The sequence below is a fragment of the Hippocampus bargibanti genome, linkage group LG18, assembly GCF_051943395.1.
Source record: "Hippocampus bargibanti isolate YZ-2025 linkage group LG18, ASM5194339v1, whole genome shotgun sequence".
Classification (NCBI taxonomy): domain Eukaryota; kingdom Metazoa; phylum Chordata; class Actinopteri; order Syngnathiformes; family Syngnathidae; genus Hippocampus; species Hippocampus bargibanti.
In genome coordinates this window covers 4,663,625-4,687,227 of record NC_142751.1, presented here as the reverse complement: position 1 = coordinate 4,687,227, position 23,603 = coordinate 4,663,625, and the positions used below count along the sequence as shown (strand labels likewise).

The 23,603-nt window shown below is 39.4% G+C and overlaps 1 protein-coding gene across 2 annotated transcripts in view; it reads right to left on the bottom strand.

The window, feature by feature from the left end:
- Positions 1–23,603, bottom strand: part of slc12a2 (solute carrier family 12 member 2) — a 58,895-nt gene that overhangs the window by 4,517 nt on the left and 30,775 nt on the right. The window contains exons 9-25 of one of the 2 annotated variants that reach the window (XM_089020997.1): positions 21,049–21,133; positions 20,787–20,941; positions 20,606–20,713; positions 20,190–20,313; positions 18,441–18,542; positions 14,949–15,104; positions 13,481–13,580; positions 11,145–11,256; positions 10,686–10,826; positions 10,092–10,198; positions 9,831–9,910; positions 6,852–6,995; positions 5,219–5,266; positions 3,089–3,211; positions 2,471–2,582; positions 1,514–1,600; positions 944–1,079 (exon numbers count right to left, since the gene is read on the bottom strand). In XM_089020997.1, coding sequence (XP_088877123.1) covers positions 944–1,079; positions 1,514–1,600; positions 2,471–2,582; positions 3,089–3,211; positions 5,219–5,266; positions 6,852–6,995; positions 9,831–9,910; positions 10,092–10,198; positions 10,686–10,826; positions 11,145–11,256; positions 13,481–13,580; positions 14,949–15,104; positions 18,441–18,542; positions 20,190–20,313; positions 20,606–20,713; positions 20,787–20,941; positions 21,049–21,133 — 1,920 coding nt within the window. The remainder of the gene's footprint in view (positions 1–943; positions 1,080–1,513; positions 1,601–2,470; positions 2,583–3,088; positions 3,212–5,218; positions 5,267–6,851; positions 6,996–9,830; positions 9,911–10,091; positions 10,199–10,685; positions 10,827–11,144; positions 11,257–13,480; positions 13,581–14,948; positions 15,105–18,440; positions 18,543–20,189; positions 20,314–20,605; positions 20,714–20,786; positions 20,942–21,048; positions 21,134–23,603) is intronic. The other variant, XM_089020998.1, reaches the window with a different exon arrangement.

Sequence of the window (23,603 nt, the reverse complement as noted above, 5' to 3'; positions counted from 1 at the left end):
ATGGAATGGATAGCTTTTTGTATAAAGTTTCTCAAGGAGCTCTGGGTTGTACATCTTGGAAGTTGTGATATTGCAACAGATGCATGCAGACACACTACAAACTTCATTAATAGCTGGTTCCCTTGCTTGTCTACTCAAATTGTACAGACGGCTTGTGCGGGTTATTTGTGGAGCCTGATCGATGGGATATTTTAACCTTGCAGTCTAAACTCTGCCTTTGAACTATCAATAAAGTTGAAACAAGTCCAAATTTCACTGTGTTTTCTATCCATTTTCTCACTCTCTCACTGTCGTCTGCCTATCTATTATCAAGTGCAGCTTTGTGTTTCTATAACCCCCCTCCCTCCTCTACCACAGATCTTGACCAATCACGTGCGGCTTTAACCAAAGACTGGGGTGGGGAATAAAGGAAGAAAAAGGCAGCTGCCATTTTCCAGCTTCGTTCACTTCAGAGATCTAGCTCCAAGAATCAGCTCGTTAGCGAATGACACATCACGCATTGTGGCGCTCCGTGTGTTTCCCCAAAAATAGTTTGTATGCCAAGATTATATTCTCGCGAATTTAACATTCGTAAGGTGAAAAGTTTGTTAGCTAAAGCGTTCGTAAGCCCATATATCATTGTACTCACATGTTGGAAGTGTTTTGATTCACTGCATCTTACTTGACTTGGGTTAAGGATTTTATTGTTTTTCTTTTTGTTTTTAGTAAATATCACACATATAAACTCTCTCAAACTTGTAAGTATTCCGCTGCCGCTGCTCACCCATACAAAAAAAATCCAATGACTGTTAAGTATCCTTGAGAGTTTTGAAAGGCACTTAGAAATTAAATGTATTATTATTATTTTACACTGTGATTTGTTTTGTGTTCCGTGTGAGTTAGTGTACTGTTTAAGCAGATCATCAAGGGCAAAATATTTTTTTAAATGGTCTTGTTTTCACACCTTAGCACGATAAAGCTCCAGCTCATTGTCTGTGATCCGCCATGGCTCACTGTTTTTCAAACGTTCAGCTGCCTCCTGCTCCATGTCATCTTCCTTCAAACGATAAGGCTCAATCATCTCCTCAAAGGCATTAATGCTGAATGGAGAAAACAGTCATGCTATGAGACTTTAATGCAAGCTCAGAATGATACTTATCTGACAAAAATAAAAAGGCCAGAAAATAACACACTGCCAATGCAGGGCAATATTGCACAAATATGAGCATCTGTGCCGCCTGCTAAAGAAACAAATTTAACATCTTGTAAGAGCAAATGTTTGCTCACACAGTATCAAAGATCTGTTGACCAATATCATCGAGTACTTGAGATATACAAAAAAAATCACAACCAAAATGTGTTTTAAACTTAGATTTGATCAAGAAACCTTGTCGAATGTTTTGAGTTTGTAAATTATTTCACATTCAAGTGTGCCTAAAATTGTCGCAAACTTGTCATCTGATTAAAAAGATGAGTGAACAAGGTAATGCAGAGAATAGCAAAATTGCCACAAACACAAAATGGAAAGACTTACCTCTCCTTTTTGGGCTTGGTGTTTATGTCTCCCAGGACAGTGATGTCTGAGAAGTCTATCCTAAACTTGCTCAACAGAGTTGCCATTCTGCGTAGTAAATACACAAGACATGAGAGCTGATGAATTGGGGGGGGGGGGGGGGAAACCATGTTTTCCATACTTAGAGCGCTTCAGCTTATAAATAAGGTAAGACATTCAACTTCATTAGCAGCACATTGTAAGGCTGACACAGTGGCTGCAGTTACGCTATGCATCCACACACCATATCATAGGCGCAACAGATTATATGAATGCAGTATTGGTTTTTTTAGGAAAATCGAATGCCTTTTGTAGACAATGTGGTACTTAATTTTGAAAACAGGATAGGTAAAGTGGTACTTTAGTTCGGAAGCTCAACTTGTTTCGCGACTGGTAGCTAAACACGTATACACACACACACGTGTACACACACACACACACACACACACACACACACACACACACACACACACACACACACACACACACACACACACACACACACACACACACACACACACACACACACACACACATATATTCTGTTTAGATTTGTATATTTCAATGTACATATTTTTATATTATTTTTAGATTTATATATTTTTTCATTTCTATATATTTTTTATTAGATTTATATATTTATGCTTGATACGCCCCATCTACATTGGAACGGGTTGTAAATGGATCAGACTGCATTGATGCATAAATGTAAAATCCGATGTAATTTAATTTCATCCCAAAATTGCATTGATTTACTGTTCTACTGATGCTCGTGCATCGTACCATTGTGTTTCCATGGATACATTAGTTTATCTTCCCATTCCTCATAAAAACGAAGATATATTTGAAGTATGTACAGTATGCAGTATGCCAAAGTAATTTTATCTAAAACCATATTTTACTCCAAATATTTGCTGGAAAGGACTGAATAGCACTTACGCTCGGCGGTCATGGTCGATCCTGTTTATCTTCCCACCAATAAAAACACGAATCTTGCAATCCTTCCATCGCTTCTTGTTGGTCAAAAGATAGGGAATAAGCAATGTCAAACCTTTAAGAACGAAACAGCACAAAGAATGAAAAAAATTAGCAGATTCATTCACTTGTGCACGTGGTATCAATGTTATTTCATTTTTGAGGGCAGCACTGAAATAGTTTTAGCCCCCCATTACCCTTATTTCATGATATTGCACTGTGGTACTTAGTATTTTCCCACTTTTGGTTTCCGAATTATTTTCCAGGTTCTTTTGGACCAAAGATGTCTGTTAAGACTTTGTCAGGACACTTGTTTTTAAATAAATACTTTTGTACGGATATTGTTTTTGACTACGTATATGGGATCCAATCATCACCACTCAGTTCATTCGCAAACTATCAGAATCATTCCATCCTCCCATTTGTGAACGACTGGCTTGGTGAACCTTTTTTGAACTTAGATTTACACCATCAACGAGTGAGAAGTGTCTAACACTGCTTAAAACAAAGGCAGGTGAATAAATATACCACAACATCAATCACCGTTAAAATATTCTTTAAACCATTCTTTTCAAGCCTCACCTCCATCATCAAATAGCCACCAGACATCAACTGTGCCTTTCCCTTGTTTATTCTGGAACTGCAGGCTGGCCTCTAACAATCTCTGGTCGGACATGTTCAGTGGTACTGTCGCATTCTTCTTATCTGCATACATACACATGTATGTACAGGGCAGCAAAAATCATTATCGGGGTCTAGTTTTCAACCCAAATGAAACACAATGAAATGTACAGTTCAGACAATTAAAACACAGATTAATTTGGTACATATTGTGATTTGTTTGGAATAAATTGGGTCAAAAGAATGTCCCAGAAATGGCCAAACGATAGCATGAAAATGAGGAAAAAAAATCCATCCCAGCAGTAAAATTACCATATTTTCCGGATTATAAATGACAGGTCTTAGTTAATAGTTTGGCCGAGGGTAATAATTTATGTGTTGTTTCATGTCACGTTATTTTCACATTCAACCGCAAGAGGGTGGTCTTGGTGTTGATACTTCAGACATTGACGCGAACTGAGAAAAACAACTAACAAACTGTCTGACGTCAGTGACGTAGAAAAGGAAGCGCCGCAACTTCTATCTCCGGTGTTGGCAGAATTCTTAAATGGATTATTGATTTGGAGTGACACTATTGGTTTGGCAAAATTGTTATCATGTTAATGTACATATCGCACATTTAGTCAGCCTGATATATTGTATTTTTATTTTATGTTGCCTTTTAGGATGGCATCTCTGTTCATGGTGTTGGATTTTATCAAATTAATTTCCCCCCATAATACCGTTTATACTACAGTGTGACCTCATATATATTTTTTCTTCTTTATTATGCATTTCAGAATCAGAAAGCCTTTAATCGTCCCACAATGGGGAAATTTCATGGCTTCATGAGTGATTTACAGTCCGGAAAATACAGTAACTTTTTGAATGTAAATCAAGCAAAGTATAGCACGGATATTGCATCAATACTGAGGAAATGTCAACAATTAAACATGGAAAACCACTTCACTGCTTTCAAGCACTCTTGTTACTACTCTAGTGTATCTAGTCTAGTTGGCTGGACATAACAGCACACACAAACAGGAGACATGATAAGCAGAGTGTGGACACAACAGCACACACAAATAGGAGACATTCTCAGTAGAGGACATTAAAACAATGCCACCAATTACAGAAAAGATAAGCAGCAGACTGAAGATAATTGGAAGAAAACAAATGGGACCGAAAATTGGGTTGGGTTTTAGTGACTGTAGATTGAGCAAAAGCTCTTCAGCTGGTATTTGGATAGCAGGAAAGGAATATGTATCCGCAGGTTTGTCAAGCAGAAATGACAATCACAAAAGATAGCAGAGAGTCTGAACAGAGGAAACATTCAAGGCCACGCATATTCGCAGCTCACCACCCACAGATAAGCATATTCACATGTTTTCCCCCCAATTTTCTTTTGAAAGTATTTTTAGTTTCTTTTCCCATTTGTATCCTCAATTCCACCCCTTCTGCTCCACTTTTCATAGAAAACGTAAACTGATGTTTTCCCCCCCAGCAAATTATTTTTAAAGAGGTGGAGCCACAGGTGAAATAAAAAATAAATCAATGAGCGTCAGTCAGACGCAGATTTTTCCTTTTTGCAGGTCAGCCCAGTTCCCATATACCCTACATACAATAGAGGCCAAACTTGCAAGAAGCTAACTGAGCCTCACTTACAAGCCCTCACTCCTTTAACGGCACCTCTGTGCCTTTAAATTGAGTGGGGCTTCAGCAAAAGAATTTGGTCTTCTGGTTTACCTCAATTTTGCCATTTCAACCAGTTTGTCTTTTTAGCCCCTTTTAAAATATTTACAGGTAATGAAGATCCTTTTCTTGTGTGTAATATATCCATGCATCCATTTTGCGATTATAAAATACATTGTGGTGGAGACTGGAAATTTTTCAAGGAATTTCACGTAATTTCAAAGTGGAAACTAATCTGGTGTCAAAGTAAAGTGAGTTATCTGCCTGATCATGGAACACATTCAACTTGTGATGGTCTAATTGTAGTAGTTTTAATTTTTTTTTAAAAGGCAGCTGAAGGAGAACAGTAGAAATATATAGATAGGAAAGCATTATGCTGCGAGACAGACATACAGCCATTCATTTAAGTGGATATCATGCCTTTTTTCAACAGCGGCTGGGCTGTAGATTTGCCTTCATCTTCATCATCTGGGAAGTGGAAAACAAAAGGAGAGAAAATGTAACTGGTTTCCAAAGCGTATTTGATTGCAATTAGAGGTTTTGTGTGTGAAGGCCAACGTTGTCTCAGAGATTTCCATAAACAACGAAAACTTGCACAAATGAAATTGATTAATACACGTTTTCATGTTTGGAAAAAATAACATGGCTCGAATTGGAATGAAAAAAAAAAAAAGCCTGTCAAAATAAGGCTAGAAAATGTCAGATGAACAACAAGATGAAATTGCAACATGTTTGTCCTTTTATGCAATAAATCAGGTTTTGATGTTCATCGGGGATTGACTCTCCCACCATCAGTTTATATGCTCAGGTACAGATCAGTCATTTGCAAAATGTGTGAATAGAACGTCGAGCTCAGTGATGTCGACCAAAATGGTTGCATTTACTTACAGTATTTTGCATACATTGGAGTAAATAATGTGTGTGTGTGTGTGTGTGTGTGTGTGTGTGTGTGTGTGTGTGTGTGTGTGTGTGTGTGTGTGTGTGCGCGCGCGCAGCAAGTGGGGGTGGCTAGAAAAAAGGTCAATTCTGCCCCCACGTGGGAGGGAAAAACATTGCTAGAAGCTGTAACGCACTCCCCCGAAACTAAAAACACAAAACCCGAATTAATTCGGGAATGGCGCTCCATGTCATGCTTTTCAATGACCGAATAAATTTGGGAATGGCAATAAATGAGTGAAGAGAGGTGGGACAGTTATTGGACAACGGTACCCTCTCATGGACTTGCAGTAAATTACACCACACTTTTTACAGTCACAGCTGTGGATTGTTTCCTATAATGTGGATAGCACCACTGAAGGCCTACTTTTGAAATTCACGGTTCACCACTGGTTGCAAATGATCCTGGAAACAACATTGAATATCTCAGTCCAGAAAAGTGCAGTGCTGGGAGCAGCAAGGATAATGCGCAGAACCCCCCAAACTCCCTGGCCTCTGGTAGTGGACCCGAGCTAAATGGGGGACGGACAACACCGGAGGGGTGAGACGAGGATGATTATTTTTTTTTTTTACAAACATATGTATGTTTGTATTTCGCTGTCATTGGGTAGATAGAACATTCATACATCAGCAGACTCACCAAAATTGCATTTTTATTTTCAAACTTTAGTATTGTATCTCAAAAAGAGCAAGACATTTCAAGAATGCGCGTACACACACACAGACGCACATACACACACTACCCGAGCTAAAACAATGGGAGACGAAACGGACACCACTGAACAGAAGGGGGTCAGGGGAGAGAGAGAGAGAGAGAGAGAGAGAGAGAGAGAGAGAGAGAGAGAGAGAGAGAGAGAGAGAGAGAGAGAGAGAGAGAGAGAGAGAGAGAGAGAGAGAGAGAGAGAGAGAGAGAGAAAGGTAATCCCAGGTCCATTCAATAAACAAGGTGAATTGTAAGGCCTTCGAATTCAGATAGAAGCTGATTTTATTTTGAAATTTTCAACATACAGTAATGCCTCGTTTTTGGGGACCAGGACCACCAGTGATAGTCAAAAATCTGCAAAGTAAACCGTAAGACGTCCAAAAGAACAAGTGCAGTTTCCATGACTTCTCTTACCCTTTTGTAAAGCTGGACTGTTTTGGAGGCTTGTAGCTTTAGAGGACGGCTTGGATGAATCGACATCAGAGTCTTTGCAGGTGTCAATGGAAACAAGCACATCTTTCACCACAGAAGACTTCTCTTGGGATGAGAGCAATTCGTCTGCAAGAGAATGAAGAAAAAGACCAATTGATTAAAAGTCCACATAAAGTGAAAATGACGGGTGAACAATCTGGTCAAATTTGAATTCGCGACTTCATAAAAACTAGTCTTGAACCACAAAATATGTATTTTATTTTTAAAAGATGTGTGTGTCTTGAATTGAATCAAATTGTTCTGTTTTGAAATACATTGAGATATGTATCCAATCGTCTTTTTTTTGGAAAGTTACATCTGAGAAAGAACTGGAACATATTCCGTCCTGACAATTGCATCATTACCTCTTGAATGGAGCCATTGCCATACGATATTGAATCAAATCATAAGACCACTAAGCAGAACTGAATCAAATTGTTCTACTCTCAAATTAAACTGTCCTTAAATTGTTTCATAATCACAAATTCAATACCACATTAAATCAATTTTGTGGAGAGATGCACACTCCGAAACAATAATAAAAATATTATATTTTTTATATTTTTTTTTTAAATCACAAAATCTATTAACTCATTGACTGTCAGACGTGCAAAAATTGTCCACTCTTGCAGGGCCCACAGAATATTGAGTTTTAGGACTACATAAACATTCAACACAGCGTTAGAAACCTTAGACTCTCGTCTTTCATCAGAAAAAAAATAATTTCTAGTCAATTTGGTTATGGAGATATCAGCTGTTAAAATCAGGCGGTTTCAACTTTCCATCAACAAAAATGAATGAAAAAGGTGTCTTGTTCCTTATTTGTGTGTCAATGTCTAAAGTAAAGCAATTATTACAGTCCTTCACGTCACAACTCCCTGCCTTTTCTCACTGTCTGTCATAACATTTATTATCCACATGATGGCGCAGTAGAGCTAGTGAGGCTCGATGATGAATTGGCCAAAAAGTGAACCATTTGGGTGGAAGGCCTCATATTCCCATCTGCTCTCTCTTTGCTGACTTCATCCACTTCCTCCAACTACCCCCTGTTTCAACAATCATCACAGCCCCTCCAAAATCTAACTACCTAATTCATCAGCAGGGCGCACAATCGGCAACACTTTCCTAACAAGAACAGTGAACATTTCTTTCTGGCCTTTCTGGGACATTTGTTGATTGGTGGACCATAGATTGCTGGGATATGCACTGCTGGAGAGACAGCCGCTCAGAAGGCGCCATCTTGAAAAAAACAGTGACGTTTCCCTCGAATAAGATTATTGCTTTGGATGCTAGTGTCCTCTTATCTCACCCACCTTCCAACTTGTGTGATGGATAATAATAATAATAATAATAATAATAATAATAATAATAATAATACATTTCATTTATAAGCGCCTTTCAAAACTCTCAAGGTCACTTTAGTCACAAGATACATTTTTCTGTGGGTGAGTAGCGGCAACCACATGCGCCAGGGTTCACTCAACCCGGAAATAATTCATATAGATAGAAAGCTCGCCAGCTAGCTAATAGATAGCCAATTGATAGCTAATAGTTAGTTAGCTAGCTAGATAGATAGCCAGATGTGCCATATATCTAATAGATAGCTAGCAACATAGCTAGTGAGATAGCCAGACAGCTAATAGCTAGCTAGCTGGATAGCCAGCCACCAGATAGCTAATAGATAGCAAGCAGATAGCTATCTAGGTAGCCAGGTAGATAGCTCGAGCAAATAGATAGCTATCTAGGTAGCCAGCTAGATAGCTTGAGCAAGTAGATATCTAAGTAGCCAGCTAGATAGCTAGATAAACAAAAAGAAGTGATACAGATGGCCAAGGTTGTCTCCATGGCAACAAGATAATATGTTTGGCACACCAGCCGTGGATGTTTTGATGCGCACACACATGTACAGAACCCTGTTAGTGGCACCTTTGTTGGATACCACATTTCTTTCTCCCGTGATGGGATTGGCTGAGGAAGCGCTCATCTGGACTGAGCTGCTAGTCAGCTTGGTTATATCATACACTTCAACGATCTTGAACTATTCATTAAACACAACAGCACACCATAGTCATGTGGCTATCTCTAAACGACATGACTTTTGATCATATATTGCATACTAGTAATCAACCCATGATTAACATTGGATGTTTAAACTCCAACAATTGCAGTCCCATATCCAGTTTCTTGTTTCACTTCAGGTTGAAAACAATTACAGATTATGATTTTTTTCGGGCGCAATTTCCAAAATGTTTGCATGCTTCATTGTTCAACTGTCTGTTCAATTTATAGCAATCTGTTATTTTAGCAGGCCACAGCAGAGACCACTGTTTTTTACAAACCCAGTTGCACAGCACGATGCTGTCAGGTGTGCCGTGGGAAATTATCCAAAATGTATGCATGTGCGGTCAATTCATATCAATAATAATAACATATCAATTTGCTGTGTACTTCAGTGAGTGACAGTAGTCCAGCCAATCACATGGTGAACGATGCACAGTGCAATGACTTAACACAGCAATGTTCGTGTGTGCATGGTCATGTGTGTGTGCGTGTATGTGTGTGTGCGCGCGTGTCTGTGTGTGTCCGCGTATTGTACGTGTGTGTCTGTGCGTGGCTCTTTGCAGCTACAAAAAAAAAAAATAAAATGCTCCTCATCTCTGACTGGTTGGGCACCCCTGACCTATGTTATTTGCGCTGAACCTTCCAGAACCCCAATGCCCAGGTCTTTCCATATTTTCAGCCCTTCTCTGCAAATATGCAGTATACAGGACAAATTGTATGTATAATCAAATCTCAAAATTAATTTGACAGTGTCTAACTTGATTTAATCCACAAGGATGCCTGAGTGTATGCAGGATATAGCAATAGAAAAATATGTATACATCAAATTTTGGTCGAGAGCAAAAACATTTTGCAACCTACCTTGTCCGTGGATATGCGACACATCTAATCCTTCCTTCAATCTCAAAATAACAGCACCGTACTGAAAGTCGAAAGCATCACTGAGAAAGGGATAAAACAAAACAGGCCATCAATTTGCCAAACTCAAATTAATTAGCAGAATTAAATATGAAATATTTTGGTCTAATTCAGAACAGTACATTAAAATAACAATGAACACATTTCGGGCTGCTTGGCTGGGGGATTATTATTTATATGAAGAATAAAATGGCTAAAACCTACTGGATCATACTCATGTATGTCTCCACATTCATCATATCACCATCCCTCCAATCATTTTTGAAGCCAAGCACAAGAGTGTTGGGCTTTAGGCGGCCCAACCCTGCAGCCTAAAGGGGAAGAGATGTCAGGTAAAAAAAGTGATAATATCTGCCATTTCACTTCGCAAGATTAATACCTGGAACAGAATATTGCTTTTAAATCACATAACGCTTATGATGAATTTCCCCTCTGTCGTATTGATGAATATCACACACGGTAGGACAACTCTTTAATCGCGCCATAAAACCTCCAATCAAACCCCTTGATGTGTGTGTGTGTGTGAGTGTGCATGCGTGGTTGTGTGTGTGTTAGTTTATATCATCTGTAATCATCTGCAACATCTAAAAACTGAGATTAAGTTAGTACTGTAGAGTTCTCGCGCAAAATTATTTTTCACCTCCTCAGCTGTCTCGATCTTTTGGGCGGGGTTAAATAGGGACAAACTGATGCAGTAAAGGAAAAGAATAGGTCACTCAACCTGTCCCAGAAGGGCTTATTTCATCAGAAGAGATTCAGCGCAATTGCCACATCATGACAAAAGCCATGTCTTCCTACCTGTAGGAGGTACTGGGTTCCCTGTCTCATGTCTTCTGCAAACACTGGCGTATAGAAAGCCTTTGTTTCATTCTTCAGCAGCCAACGCTGATACCGGGACTGGTCTGTTGCCAGATCTTTAAAGTTTGGCCTTCTGTAACCCTGTAAGGTGGCACAGACATATAAAGTACACAGTAATGTAAATAAAGATAAGATAACCTTTATTGGTCTCACAATGGAGATATTCAAAAAGGAAGCAATAGTAGTAGTAATAATAAGAATCAAACATACTAATAGGCTATCTCCATTGATCAGAATGATTAAAATAAACGACAGCCGAATAGCATTATTAATCTGAAAAATATCGGCAGAAGTTTTGTCTTTGGGTGAGCTGTACCCATTATTGTTGCAAATGCACCACACAAATAACATAAGATACGAGTGTTGGAAATGTTATGACAGAAAGAAGAATTTGCTCACCGTGCGAACATGACCACAGATCATCAGACCAACATTCTTGGTAAAGCTGTGGACCAAATCCAACAGAGCTGGACGAGAATTAGGGTAACCAGTCATCACCAGACACTGTGGTCTACCAAAAAAAGCAAAAATATAGAGTACATCATTATTGAAGGTAACAATCTTTATTTTTCCGTGGTCACCTTACAGATGTGCTCAGAGCGCCCCTCCCCCACTCCCCTTTGGGACTCTTTAGTTCTGCTGGGGGACTTTAATGCTCATCCGGGAGGGCTTGGTTTGGAGGCACCCCTGATCTGAGCCAAAATAGTGTTCTGTTACTGTACTTCTGTGCTGATCACAGATTGTCCACAACGAACACTCGTTTCAAGCATTCGGTCAGGGGTGCTCAATATGTCGACCGCGATCAACCAGTGGATCTCCAAGGTATGACAAGGTAAGGCATGACATGGTGATGTGACATTGTCATGAACTCATTCTATACAAATAAAGTCGAGTTGTTTGGAATTAAAACTAGACGTCAGCCTCTTAGCAATCCCTTCACTTGATTGATACACCAACAACCAATCAGATGACATCTCATCATTAGGTACACTGTGCGTGCCAAAATACGGCCCTGAGCATTGCAGGGTTAACAAGCTCATCGTTAGTTATATTGTCATTTTTCGCTCAGTTTTTTTTCCTTTTAAACGTAAGACAGGGTATAAAAATGAGTGGAGGAGCTGGACCAAGTAAGAAGAAAAAAAGTAACACTTTCATACGGAATGGGAGTAGGATTTTTTTCCCAGATGAAATTTCAAAGTGCGTTTGTCTTGCCTGCCAGTTATCAGAGTGAACTCAGGTAATGGCAAAAAAATTACATAATTATGTTGTGTTATGCAACATATGCAGTAATACATCAACGCAAGTTGCAAGAATTCTCAATATAGTTCACAATAAATATAATGGGTGGATCATTTTGACTTGGTCATTTCAAAAGTACCTCCCATGCTGAAAATGTTTGAGAACCCCTGCATTAGGTTGACCATATGTGTACTTGGCAGAAGGGCATGCAAGGCTGATCTTTGTCTGTTTTGGACATTCAGGTGAAGAGAGGTCCAGAGCTAACAACCTCTTGGTGGATTGTTGTCTGACCGTGCACACCCAAACGTGTTGTGAGGGTTTGCTAGAACATCTGTCAGAATGCCCTGTAAGCATCAGTGTTGACTCCCACTTCTGGGAGAATTTCTCCCACGTCCTGAAGGAGGCAGGGCCAAGTGAAGCTACAATGTCAAGGTGGCCGATACCATACACCAGGGGTGACCAAAGTCGGTCCTCGAGGGCCGCTGTCCTGCCTGTTTTCCAGCTCTCCCAGGAGAAACACACCTGATTCAAATGATCAGCTCATCAGCCAGCTCTGAAGCAGCATCAAAAATGGTCCTGATGATTTGAATCAGGTGCGTTGTACCAACGCATGCTGTACCAAATGTCATTTTAAATATTTTTTTATGTTGTGGGCCGCTGAAAAATAGATGGCAAACCACAAATGGCCCCCCGGTTGTAGTTTGGACACCAGCGATTTACGGACCCTGACCAAGCTGCAGTCGTAACGTGGTCAATGTAATCACCAAACTCCAGTTGGAAGCGTATCACATGGGTTTCCGCCACAGATTGTTCGGGCTTTTTCTTAGCAATAATGTGAGAACATTGCTCATCCAGGGTGGGCTGAGAGTTGAGCAGATGCTCCTCTACATAATGAGAAGCCAGAAGCACTGGCTGGGGCATCGTGTCTGTATGCCATCTGGAGAGGTATCCAGGTGGCAGACAGACACGATTGGTGTGGTGTTCATTGCATGTCCCATCGAGAGAGGGTCCCAAGGATGACCCAGGACACACTGGAAAGACTATGTCTCAAGGCAGGTTTGGGTCTGGATCTACCCGGTGGTGCTGGACTACGTGGATTTGGAGTTAAGACTGGGCAGCCCTGCATAAATTGCTACCAACATTATCCAACTTCAACAGATAAGCAGAAGAGAATGATGATGATGAATGATAGTGAGGTTGGTGGTATAGGTGGCTGGGGGTGATTACCTAAAGCAGATTAGCACAATCAAAGCAAATATGTTAATCTCTTTGGGATTATGGGTAAATGATGAGAGCACATGAGAAGGAACCCTCAGGGCACACAATATTCTTAAGGCACTATTAAATGCCTTTTATACTGCTTCTTAGTTTCCATCTGATCTATTGGTGGGAACATAATCATTCAATTTCACATGTTAAATTCATCTAACCATAACACAAAGATGATCCACATAAATTCAGTGACCGGTAAACGAGTGCTTATTTCTCTTTTATACCTGAAATTCTTAATGTGGTCTTCCACTCCACTGAGATGCAAAGTGTGGGTGAGAGACTGATGGTAGGTCAAAGCCTGGGTTGATGAGCCCCAGTTCACATCTGGTCGAGAGAAAGTATGCATACAGAAACACATATTGGAATTAGGAAGTGTGTTTGTGGGTCACCCTGCTGAACCACAGGGCATCTGTCACATGTGGCGTTAAAGGCAGTAAGAAAGTTTTGTATGTATTTATAGCTGCATGTCAAACTGTGCACAGAGATATGTTCCAGGTCAAATGTTGCATTTGTAGAGGGTGCACTGCAGCATGACATTGATGTATCTATCACATGACGACTTGTATCAACTCCAGTTTTTGGACAAAGTGTTAAATATCATAAGTATCAAGATCATAAAGCACATTTCAATATCCTGCAGCATTAGAATCCCGAAAAACTGCGCTTTGCTTACTGTACCTTTTAAAGCCAAAATTACATATGAACAACCTTCTGTTTTACATGAATGTTTTTCCAACAGGATATAAATATTCATCTGGGCCTTAAACGTAACTGAAGGCAATGTCAAATTGATTTCTACATGCATCAACTGTGGTCTTAATTGGAATCACACAAATACTTCTCTTAAAACAGTCCCATTTAATAATTTGATATTTTCATATTTTTCAAGAGCATTAGTACCGTAAACACTTACATAATGGGGAAGAAGTATGAGAAAGTGAACACTTGGTTTTAAGAACATTTCTTCCAGTTATCCCAGGAATCTTGCTCAACTTACTACATCTGTTTTGTAAAGACGTAAATTTACTCTGATTATTGTGTTATACATCAACATGAAATTGATGAGAATATTGCTCTCAAAAGGAGGGTCAATCAGTTTACAAAATTTCACTTTCCTCTCTGTGCTCTGAATGTTAAAACTACAAAACAAATATCACAATAACAATAATCTTTTTAAGTGGGCTCTGTTGACTGGTTTTTGTGATTAAGATATGATCAGATAAGAAAGATTTTATAGTCCCACAATGGGGAAATTTGCAATCTACAGCAGCAAAATTGAAAGGGCGTGGGATGGGAAAGAAAAACAAAGTATTGCATGCACAAAAATGTTTCAGAAGAGAACTGTACAACTGCATACAATTGTTTCAGAAAAGAACTGTACACACTTCAAAAGTATAAAAAAAAAAAAATATTGAAAAGAAAAAAAAGTATCGTATGGGCAAAAATGTGCTTACACTCCATTTTGATTGATTTATGTGAAAATGTAATAAATTCAAAGGGTTATTATATTTTTTCTGCTATGTCAAATATGTCTCACCAAAAAGTGCATTATATAAATACACTATAGACTATTAAAAACATCTGCAACTAAACCAGATGCAATTTAAGACAGTGTTTCTTCAATGATAGGTTGGGAACCATTTGGATAAACAGAGAAAAAAAATGTCAGATTATTTTTACGATGACGCATACCTGGCTTTTTATAACTGACGTAAATATAGAGTCCCAGAACAATGACGTTGGTGAAGAGAGCAGCCCACCAGTTGATGACAAACATTACCACGCAGCACAGTACAGCTCCAGCAAGTGAAACCCACATGTTGTAATATTTGAAGCTGGGACGCCACCCTGTGATATCAATGACACAAGTCACAATTAAGAATAAAGATGTGAGAATTTGTTAAAGTACCATTGTCACATCTGAAAACTAATACATCTGTTAAAATGCTAAAACAAATTATTAAAGGTTAAACTGGAGTAGGTTTATCAAATAAACCACAGAGGACAGAATTACATGAGACCAAGACCAAAAAGGGGATACAGCATAAGAAACCATTTTTCCCCTTTTCTCTCTCTTTTTTTTATTAATTATTTTCATGAACCACAAACGTGATGAAGAGCATGGAGGGAGAGCATATTGATGTTGAATGCACAGTACTTGGGTTAAAGAATGAGGTATCAGTCTGTTACGCATGAGATCATAAAGGTACGCCTGCTAATTAAGGCCATATTTTACTCACTCGATGTAGGAGCTCCACAAAAATTGAAGTAATAGGATTTTAGTGACACAGAGATACTGCAATTGTTACACAGTGACTACGAACACAACACATAAAGGGTACATTGACCATGCCAGTTCACCCAGCATGAGATTGGAAATTGGTAGACTCCAGGTAAATCTTCATTTTCAAATTGTTGGCAAGAGTTTGGTCTATTTCCACAACATTTAAAAAGTGTGACCTTCAAATCGAGCCATGTACCATTTATGTCCAGGCAATTGAATAAAAACATCTGTTGATGGAATTAGATGCAAGACAGAGGATCTGTACCTGGACCACAGCGAGCGCTCTGAGGTTAAAGGAGAAAATAGCATAAAATTCAATATGTGCAACAACCAAAAAAAAAAAAAAATTGCGGTTAATCAGAGCATACCATTAAAACTAACGGACACACCTTTCTTTCTTGTAACAGTGTCTATAGCATACATTGCAGTTTTCAAGCTGCTTCTTGATGTTTCTAAAGCCTCAAAATCTTAACATTAAGGACCAGCTGAAAGGTCTATATCCCATGTAAGTTGGGATGTATTCAAGGTTTTGCAATGTTTTACATTATCTATTATTTATCATATTTGGATTGGATTTGCGTATTATATATATTATTATTATTATATTATTATGCCTATTATATTTCATAGATTTGACGTAAGGAAGATGGTTGCATTCCGTTCTTTGAACTTATTTGAGTGTGAAACAAGAAAATAAAACAATGAGGATTAACAGACAGCGCTTTTGAAGGTAGCAGCTGCGATGAAAAAAAAACTCAACTATAGTACAGCTGTAATCATTTTAGACCAGCTTTGATAGTGTTTTTGTTGCTAACCACCTGATCAATGGCATAGAATATGTATTATTGTGAGTTATAAGGGATTGTTTGTACTCCTAATATAATATGACATACCTGACATCACTCGTTTGCTGCTCTATTTTTGTGACTTGTTGAGTCCCATTATTGAATAAACAGTACTTAAAAATAAAGTCTTTGTTAATAGTACTTCATTTCTCCTATAAGCCATCGAGCAGGGGTAGGCATGACATTGATTATAATGGACCGGTAAAAACTCTGTTGGTGAACATGAATAGTTTCAGAACTCAGCGCAGGGGCATACATTACGCCGACTGCAATCGATTGGTAGATCATGGACTGGTCCCAAGGCAATCACAAGGGGTGTAGAGGAGAAAACAAACAACAATTTGTTCATCTTTGTGCATGTAATTAATATATTTTTTTTTTGTGTTAATGGACACCGCACACGAATCATCCTACCAGTCCAATTTTCACAAAAAGTGTACCAAAAAACTAAAATCAAAGCAGGTAAATCTTAGACCTACGGTGGTGTGTGATCTGCGTCACCGTACGTTGTGAGCACTCAGCAGTGTGAAATTGCAGCTTGTAATCAAAGCTGTTGGGCTATATCTTAACGTTATGATTATTCTCATTCAGTTTGTTTTATGTACGTCCGTGTGCATGTGCGAAAGTAACTGGTCGATTGGAGGAGGTTGTTTGAATCATAAATTGCTCTTCGGTCCAAGAAGTTTGGGCACCCCTGCCTAAGAGTGTATGTTGTTGTGGGCCATTAGGTCAGAAAGTGAAAACACCACCTCCCAACTGTTCATGATGAATAAATACCTGAGAAAATGTTATCCTCTCCGGGATGTCCCAAGACCAAAACAACGAGGAAAATGTACACCCTGAGGAGACTCTCCCTTACAAATAGGGTGGAGAGGCTCCATCATCCGGGATGGGCACAAAGTAGAGCTACTCCAGTATGCTCCTCCACATTGTGAGTGGCCAGTTGAGTGTGCTCTGGCATCTTTTTAGGATACCTCCTGGATGCCTCAATGGATTGGTTTTCCGGGCACATCCCCACCCAAATCTCAGCCGATTGAACATGATTGAGGTACAGTACTTTCTATCTATCCATCCATCTTCCAAACCGATTATTCCTCACACCATCCCTCTTCCAAACCGCTTCTTCCTCACTAGAGTTACTGGGAGGTGCTTGAGCCTATTACAAACTGTCTTTGAACAGTAGACAGGGAATATCCTTGAACCTGTATCCAGCACATCGCGAGGCACACATGCTCACACTCACACCTCGGCTCAATTTGTTCAATTTCATGCGTGTTTTTAGAAATGTGGGAGGAAACATAGAATATGCAAACTCCACACAGGGAGGCCGGACCGGGACACGAACCGGCGACCTCTGCACTGTGAAGTCGGTGTGCTAACCACTCGACTACCGGGCCGCCCTTATTACAGTTCAGATTACTTGCAGATTTCAAACGTTATTATATATAATCCACCAACCAAAACTTTTATTTTGAAAAGAATCATCTCTTTTTGAAATAGAAAGATTCAGCGATAGTTTCTGTCTTACTCTACAGATCAACGTCATTATATTCCCTCTTCTAGATTTCATTGCGATATACAGTATTGCAGCATATGTGTAGTTAATTCAACTTCAAAATAATGCTGTTATTCCAGTACATGATTAAATTGTAATCATCATCTTACACACTAGTAAACAAACTGAATTTAAAATGAATTGATAATGTCAAGTATAAGGTAACATTAAAAACAAAATTCTCATTGGTATTCGCCGATTCTTTTTTATGGGGGCTTTTTCTTTTCTTTTGGCTTCATTTTTTTCGCTTGCCTTGTCCTCTGCACTCAAACAAAGCATCAGGTCACTGCAAATCCCTGAAATAATTTTAGAATGTGCTCAGTTAATCCCTTTGAAAAAATATTTTAAAGCTATATCATTTATCGATTGGGTTGTGCTCACTCAAATGTTAAAGTAATTTTCAGACTTCCACAACCCTGTAAATACTTTGATACTGCACAGTTTATCATAATTGGGTACATTTACAGTCTTTCTGACAGTCCTGTCTTCCTATGACTTACCTGGGGAGTTAGCCAATGAGGCATGGAACACGGAAAAGTTGATCAATGCATAGGAGGCCAAAAAAAAGTTAGAGATGATTGGGGCGATGATGTTCAGCTCAGCTGCAAAAACAAGATAGATGACCGGTTATTTACATGGTGGAATGCAGGATTGTACCTTCTCTGTACCTCTAATAATATTGGATGGAAAAATGTGGCTTTAAATAGTAACATACACTTTCAAACATCAGGACTATATTAAAGTCTGTTTATTCTCATAGGGGACAATTACACTGATTCCAGAATGGTGAAGTATACAGCATGCTGTTATTGTTTGTATTTTGAAGTGTGGCACGGTGCTTCATCATGATTGAGAATCATTTTCCTGTGGAAGGCATGTTGTTTCTTCTCTTTTTTTTACCATCAGAGGAACATATCAATTAGAAGAGTCACATATTTTGGAAAGGTACGTTCAATACATCTATACTCAAGAGATTTATTTATTATTTCACATCTTGATATTTCAGCCCAAAACATTACTCCACCAGCGCTTTACCAACAAAGCAGCTTTGATGGAACACTGTGACCATCTACCAATAATGACCAAAAATGCAGTCTAATCTGGCAGCGAACTAAAATTTGCTGGTAGCTCTGGCCCTACACTGTATATCCCTACTGTCCAGAGCTGACAAAACCTCTTGGATAAGAAGCGAAACGTCCGACACCTTCAAAGAAGTACTGATGACGGCTGAAGAAACCTTTATATCGATGGACCACCCCTGTATGACTGAGAGCTTACACAGACGCAAATACCCTAGTGTTTTGACGTGATGTTTTGAATATAATAAACTAGTTATGACCAACGTTTCATTTAATTCGGACAAGACACTAAGTAACAGGGCCTAATTAGAGTTGGGGCCTGTTTTTTTGTTTCACCCTGTCTTATTCCAAGATGTCTCGCAGGGCACAAGAGAGACAAACAACCATTCACAATCACATCTCGCGACAATTTACAGTTTAAACCTGATTATTTTCTTCCAGACAGTGTATTGTAGGTGTTAAAACACCTGACATGTTTCGGCGTATACTTCCGCCTTCGTCAGAGTGTCATGGATGCTGTTGTGACACGCCTTTTTCAGCTGGTTTAAATTAGATATCAAGTAGACAGGATGAATTTAGTACGACAATTTACAGTGTTCAATTAACCTACATTCCATGTTTTTGTAATGTGGGAGGAAACCGAAGTACCTGGAGAAAACCCACACAGCCACGCGGAAAACATGGAAACTCTACACAGGAAGGCCCAGCAGGTCAGATTCAAACCCATACAATCAAGTTGAAAACGTGATACATATTGTTACTTATACAGGGATTCAAATTGAATTGGAATTATTTGAGTCATGTCACAAAAAATGATTTAATTTTCTTCAAATGTCTTGTTCATTTTTGGGAAGTACTTAAATATTAAGAGGCTTTCAATAGGAGAAAGACCTTTCTATTATCAAATTACAAAGAAATACTGTGATCACTCATACACTTTGTGTGTTGGTATTTCATTTTTAACTGGGATGAGCTAGGAGACTAATTATAAAAACCTATATTAGATTTATATCACAGACAACAGACAGTAAAACAATTGGATGGAAAAACTTTCTCAGAATACCTCAAAGTCAAATGTTTCTCTAAAATAAATTCTATCAGAGTAATACATTTGGATCACTATTTAATTTTGCAGTATTCCACTCTTCTGTAAACTAGCAGCTACCTTACCAATGAGGATGAAGACAAGTGCGATCACAAAGGTCAGGATGTAGCCCCGGAGAGGCTCATTGTTCTTGCCATAACCTTTGGCAAACATTTCAAGGCCAGGGTAAATGTTGTCTTTACATAAAGCCTGTAAAAAAAACAACCATTTTGTTAATATATCAATTACAGCATGTTTGTTGACTTGGTTACTTGTTTCGGGATACATTTACACTGTGGTTGTGTGGCCAAAATGCACCTTGTAACCAAAGGGTCTCTATTCAATTCCGTAAGTAACATAATGCTGTGGGTAGAGTAATGAGTGTGCTGCACACAACGCCTGGCCAACTTCCATTTTTGACTAATGAGAATTTGAACATTGCACTCAACTCTGCCAAGGTGAGGCCCAGGTTCAATTTTGTGAAAACAACATGATGGCTCACCTGAAATACTTTGGGTGCACTGACCAATGACGCCAGTGCTGAGGACAGGGTGGCAGAAAAGATTCCAGCTGTAATGATTGGTCCAAAACCCGAAACCATGCTCATAACCTGGTTACACATTCAAAACATGTTTTAGCAACAGTACATCTAATAATTCAACAGATGACTCTTAAAATAATACCTGATAATCATTCTGTAGGCCATAGCGACAGCCACCTTTGTCACTCTTACAAGAAGAAAAGTCATAGCCAAATTTGCAGGAAGCATCAGTGCAATTCACCAGGAACTGAGAACTGACTGTGCCATTTCCATTGGCATCTCTCACAATACATGAACCTGGAGAGGTAGGGGTCAAGTGCAAAAAAGTAACTGGAAGTTATTGAAATGGAAAAAAGGGCTCTCTTTCCATCTGTCTGTAAATGACATACAAAAAAAACAAGTACCTGTAGAAACAGCAACTCCCAGATAAACTATTCCAGTGATCAATATGGCCAGAAGAGTTCCTCTGGGAATGGCCAGCTGTGGGTCCTTCAAATAGCATCCAAGAAAGATACATGCATGAATTTACCAATCACAGACACAAATGAAACATTATTCGTTCAGACATGCAGTACAAGATTTTGACAGAATCAATGCAAAAGCAATGCTCTTGAGAGAGACAAAATCTCAGCCCAATAATCCCGAACACTTCAGGTGTTAAGCATCAGAAGTTTATTCAGAGACCTAATTGTTGAACGTGTGCAGCATGTGGCATGTCTCTGATAACATTATCTAGTACATGACTTAATGGATGTGCCCAGGAAGTAGTGAACAGTTAATCAATAGTTAAAAAGAAAAAAAACAGTGAAAACATCGATTGGTTTCGAAATATTCTGGAAATAAACATTTTCCTGTATTTTGCTGGCTATAAATTACTCCTGAGTATAAGTCGCACCAGCCATGAAATGCTTCATAAAGGAGAAACAATAATAATAATAATACAAATCACATTGGAGTATAAGTGGCTGGCCCAGTGGTCAACTGGATAGCGTGTCAGCATCTGAGGTGCACGGTTTGAATCCTGCTTCGGCCTTCCTGTGTGGAGTTGAATTGCTCTCCGCATAGTCCAGTTTCTTCCAAAAATATGCATGGCAGGTTAATGGAACCCCCAAATATGTCCCTATGGGTGAGTTTGTCCGTGGATGGTTTTACGTGTGCCTTGCGATTGGCTGGCAACCACTTCAGGTTGTACTGCCTCAAGACAGCTGTGATAGGTTACAGTATTAAAATGGATGGAGTATAAGTCGCATTTTGGGGGGAAATGTATTTGATAAAATCCAACACCAAGAACAACTGTTATATTGAAAAGCAAATAGAATGAATAGACACTGAATAAGTGTATGACGTGCTCAGGTGACATGACACAGAAACAACAAACCGACAACCTGCCAGTTATGTTTGCGTAATATATATAGTGTTATTGGATTGGATATGCCTTTATTAGTCTCACAGTGGAGAAATTTACATTTCACAGCAGCAAAGTAATGAAAGGAATGAAAGTAGAAAAACAAAATACATGAGCTGCCGCAGACTGTCCAACATAAGTGTAGAATAAAGAACATGAAAAAAATAAATCACTCCAAATCTAATCAAATCTTCATCCTCGGAGCCATAAGATGCAGTGCTTCCTGTATGTCACCGATGTCAGACTCATCATCAGTTGTCTTTATCAGTGAGTAAAGTGTCAACACAGACCTAGGTACACTCTTGGGGTTTAATGTAAAAATAACACCTCAAATGATGAGAATATGGTATTTATTTCTCACATAAATCGCTCTAGCATATAAATCGAATCCCGGCCAAATAATAAAAAAAATAAAGCACTTGCACCGAATTTGTTTCTTGCACCATGTAGTATATCTTCTTTTATTTTGTCATAATGTATTACACAGCTTATCGTTCTCCCTATCATCACCCCAGTTTGACTGCATTTCTTTCTCTGACGAGAGCTGTCTGGAAGCCTCCCTTCACCTTATCCATGAGTCTTCTTGTTAGTTCATTAACATTCCTCATCATTTCAGCACTTACTCCCACCACTCAAGTTTCCCTTCGCCTGGTCTTTACTTCTAATGCAAACACAATATGATCCGTAAATATAATCCACTGAGACTTCAATCTGTCTGTCTATCAGACAAATCCTTGATCCAAGTTCCACTGCCAGAGAAAAATATCATGCTATTTTGTCAGCTCATCTCAGCATTGTATTACTGAGATAAAGTGGACTTTGCTGAACCGCCGCCCCGGACCCAATCAGCATCGACGCAACCAATGTCACAGATCGAAGAAGGTTTGAACTACTCCAAGTGCTAAGGTAGCAGACAAGATTGGATTACAGACTACCTCACAAACAGGCCACAGTACGTGAGGGTAAAGAACTGTGAGTCGGACAGGCTTCTCTGCAGCACCGGAGCGCCGCAGGGAACAGTCCTGGCTCCATTCCTCTTCACCCTCTACACCTCGGACTTCAACTACAACACTCCAACCTGCCACCTTCAGAAGTTCTCTGACGACTCAGCTATTGTCGGCCTCATTACAGAGGGAGACGATAGGGAGTACAGGGGACTGACAAAGGACTTTGTGGACTGGTGCCAGCAGAATCACCTCCAGATCAACACCGGCAAAACCAAGGAGCTGGTGGTGGATTTCTGCAGGAAACAATCGTCACCTGCACCATTGAACATCCAGGGTTCGGACATTGAGAGGGTGACCTCCTACAAGTACCTGGGTGTTACTCTCAACAATAAACTGGACTGGACAACAAACATGGATGCCCTAATCAAAAAGGGACAGAGTCGCCTCTTCCTCCTCAGGAAACTGAGGTCTTTTGGAGTTCAGGGGTCACTCCTAAAGACTTTCTATGACTCTGTGGTGGCATCAGCCATCCACTATGGCATTGTCTGCTGGTCAGGCAGCATCACCACCCGGGACAGAAAAAGACTGGAGCGCTTTGTCAAGCGGG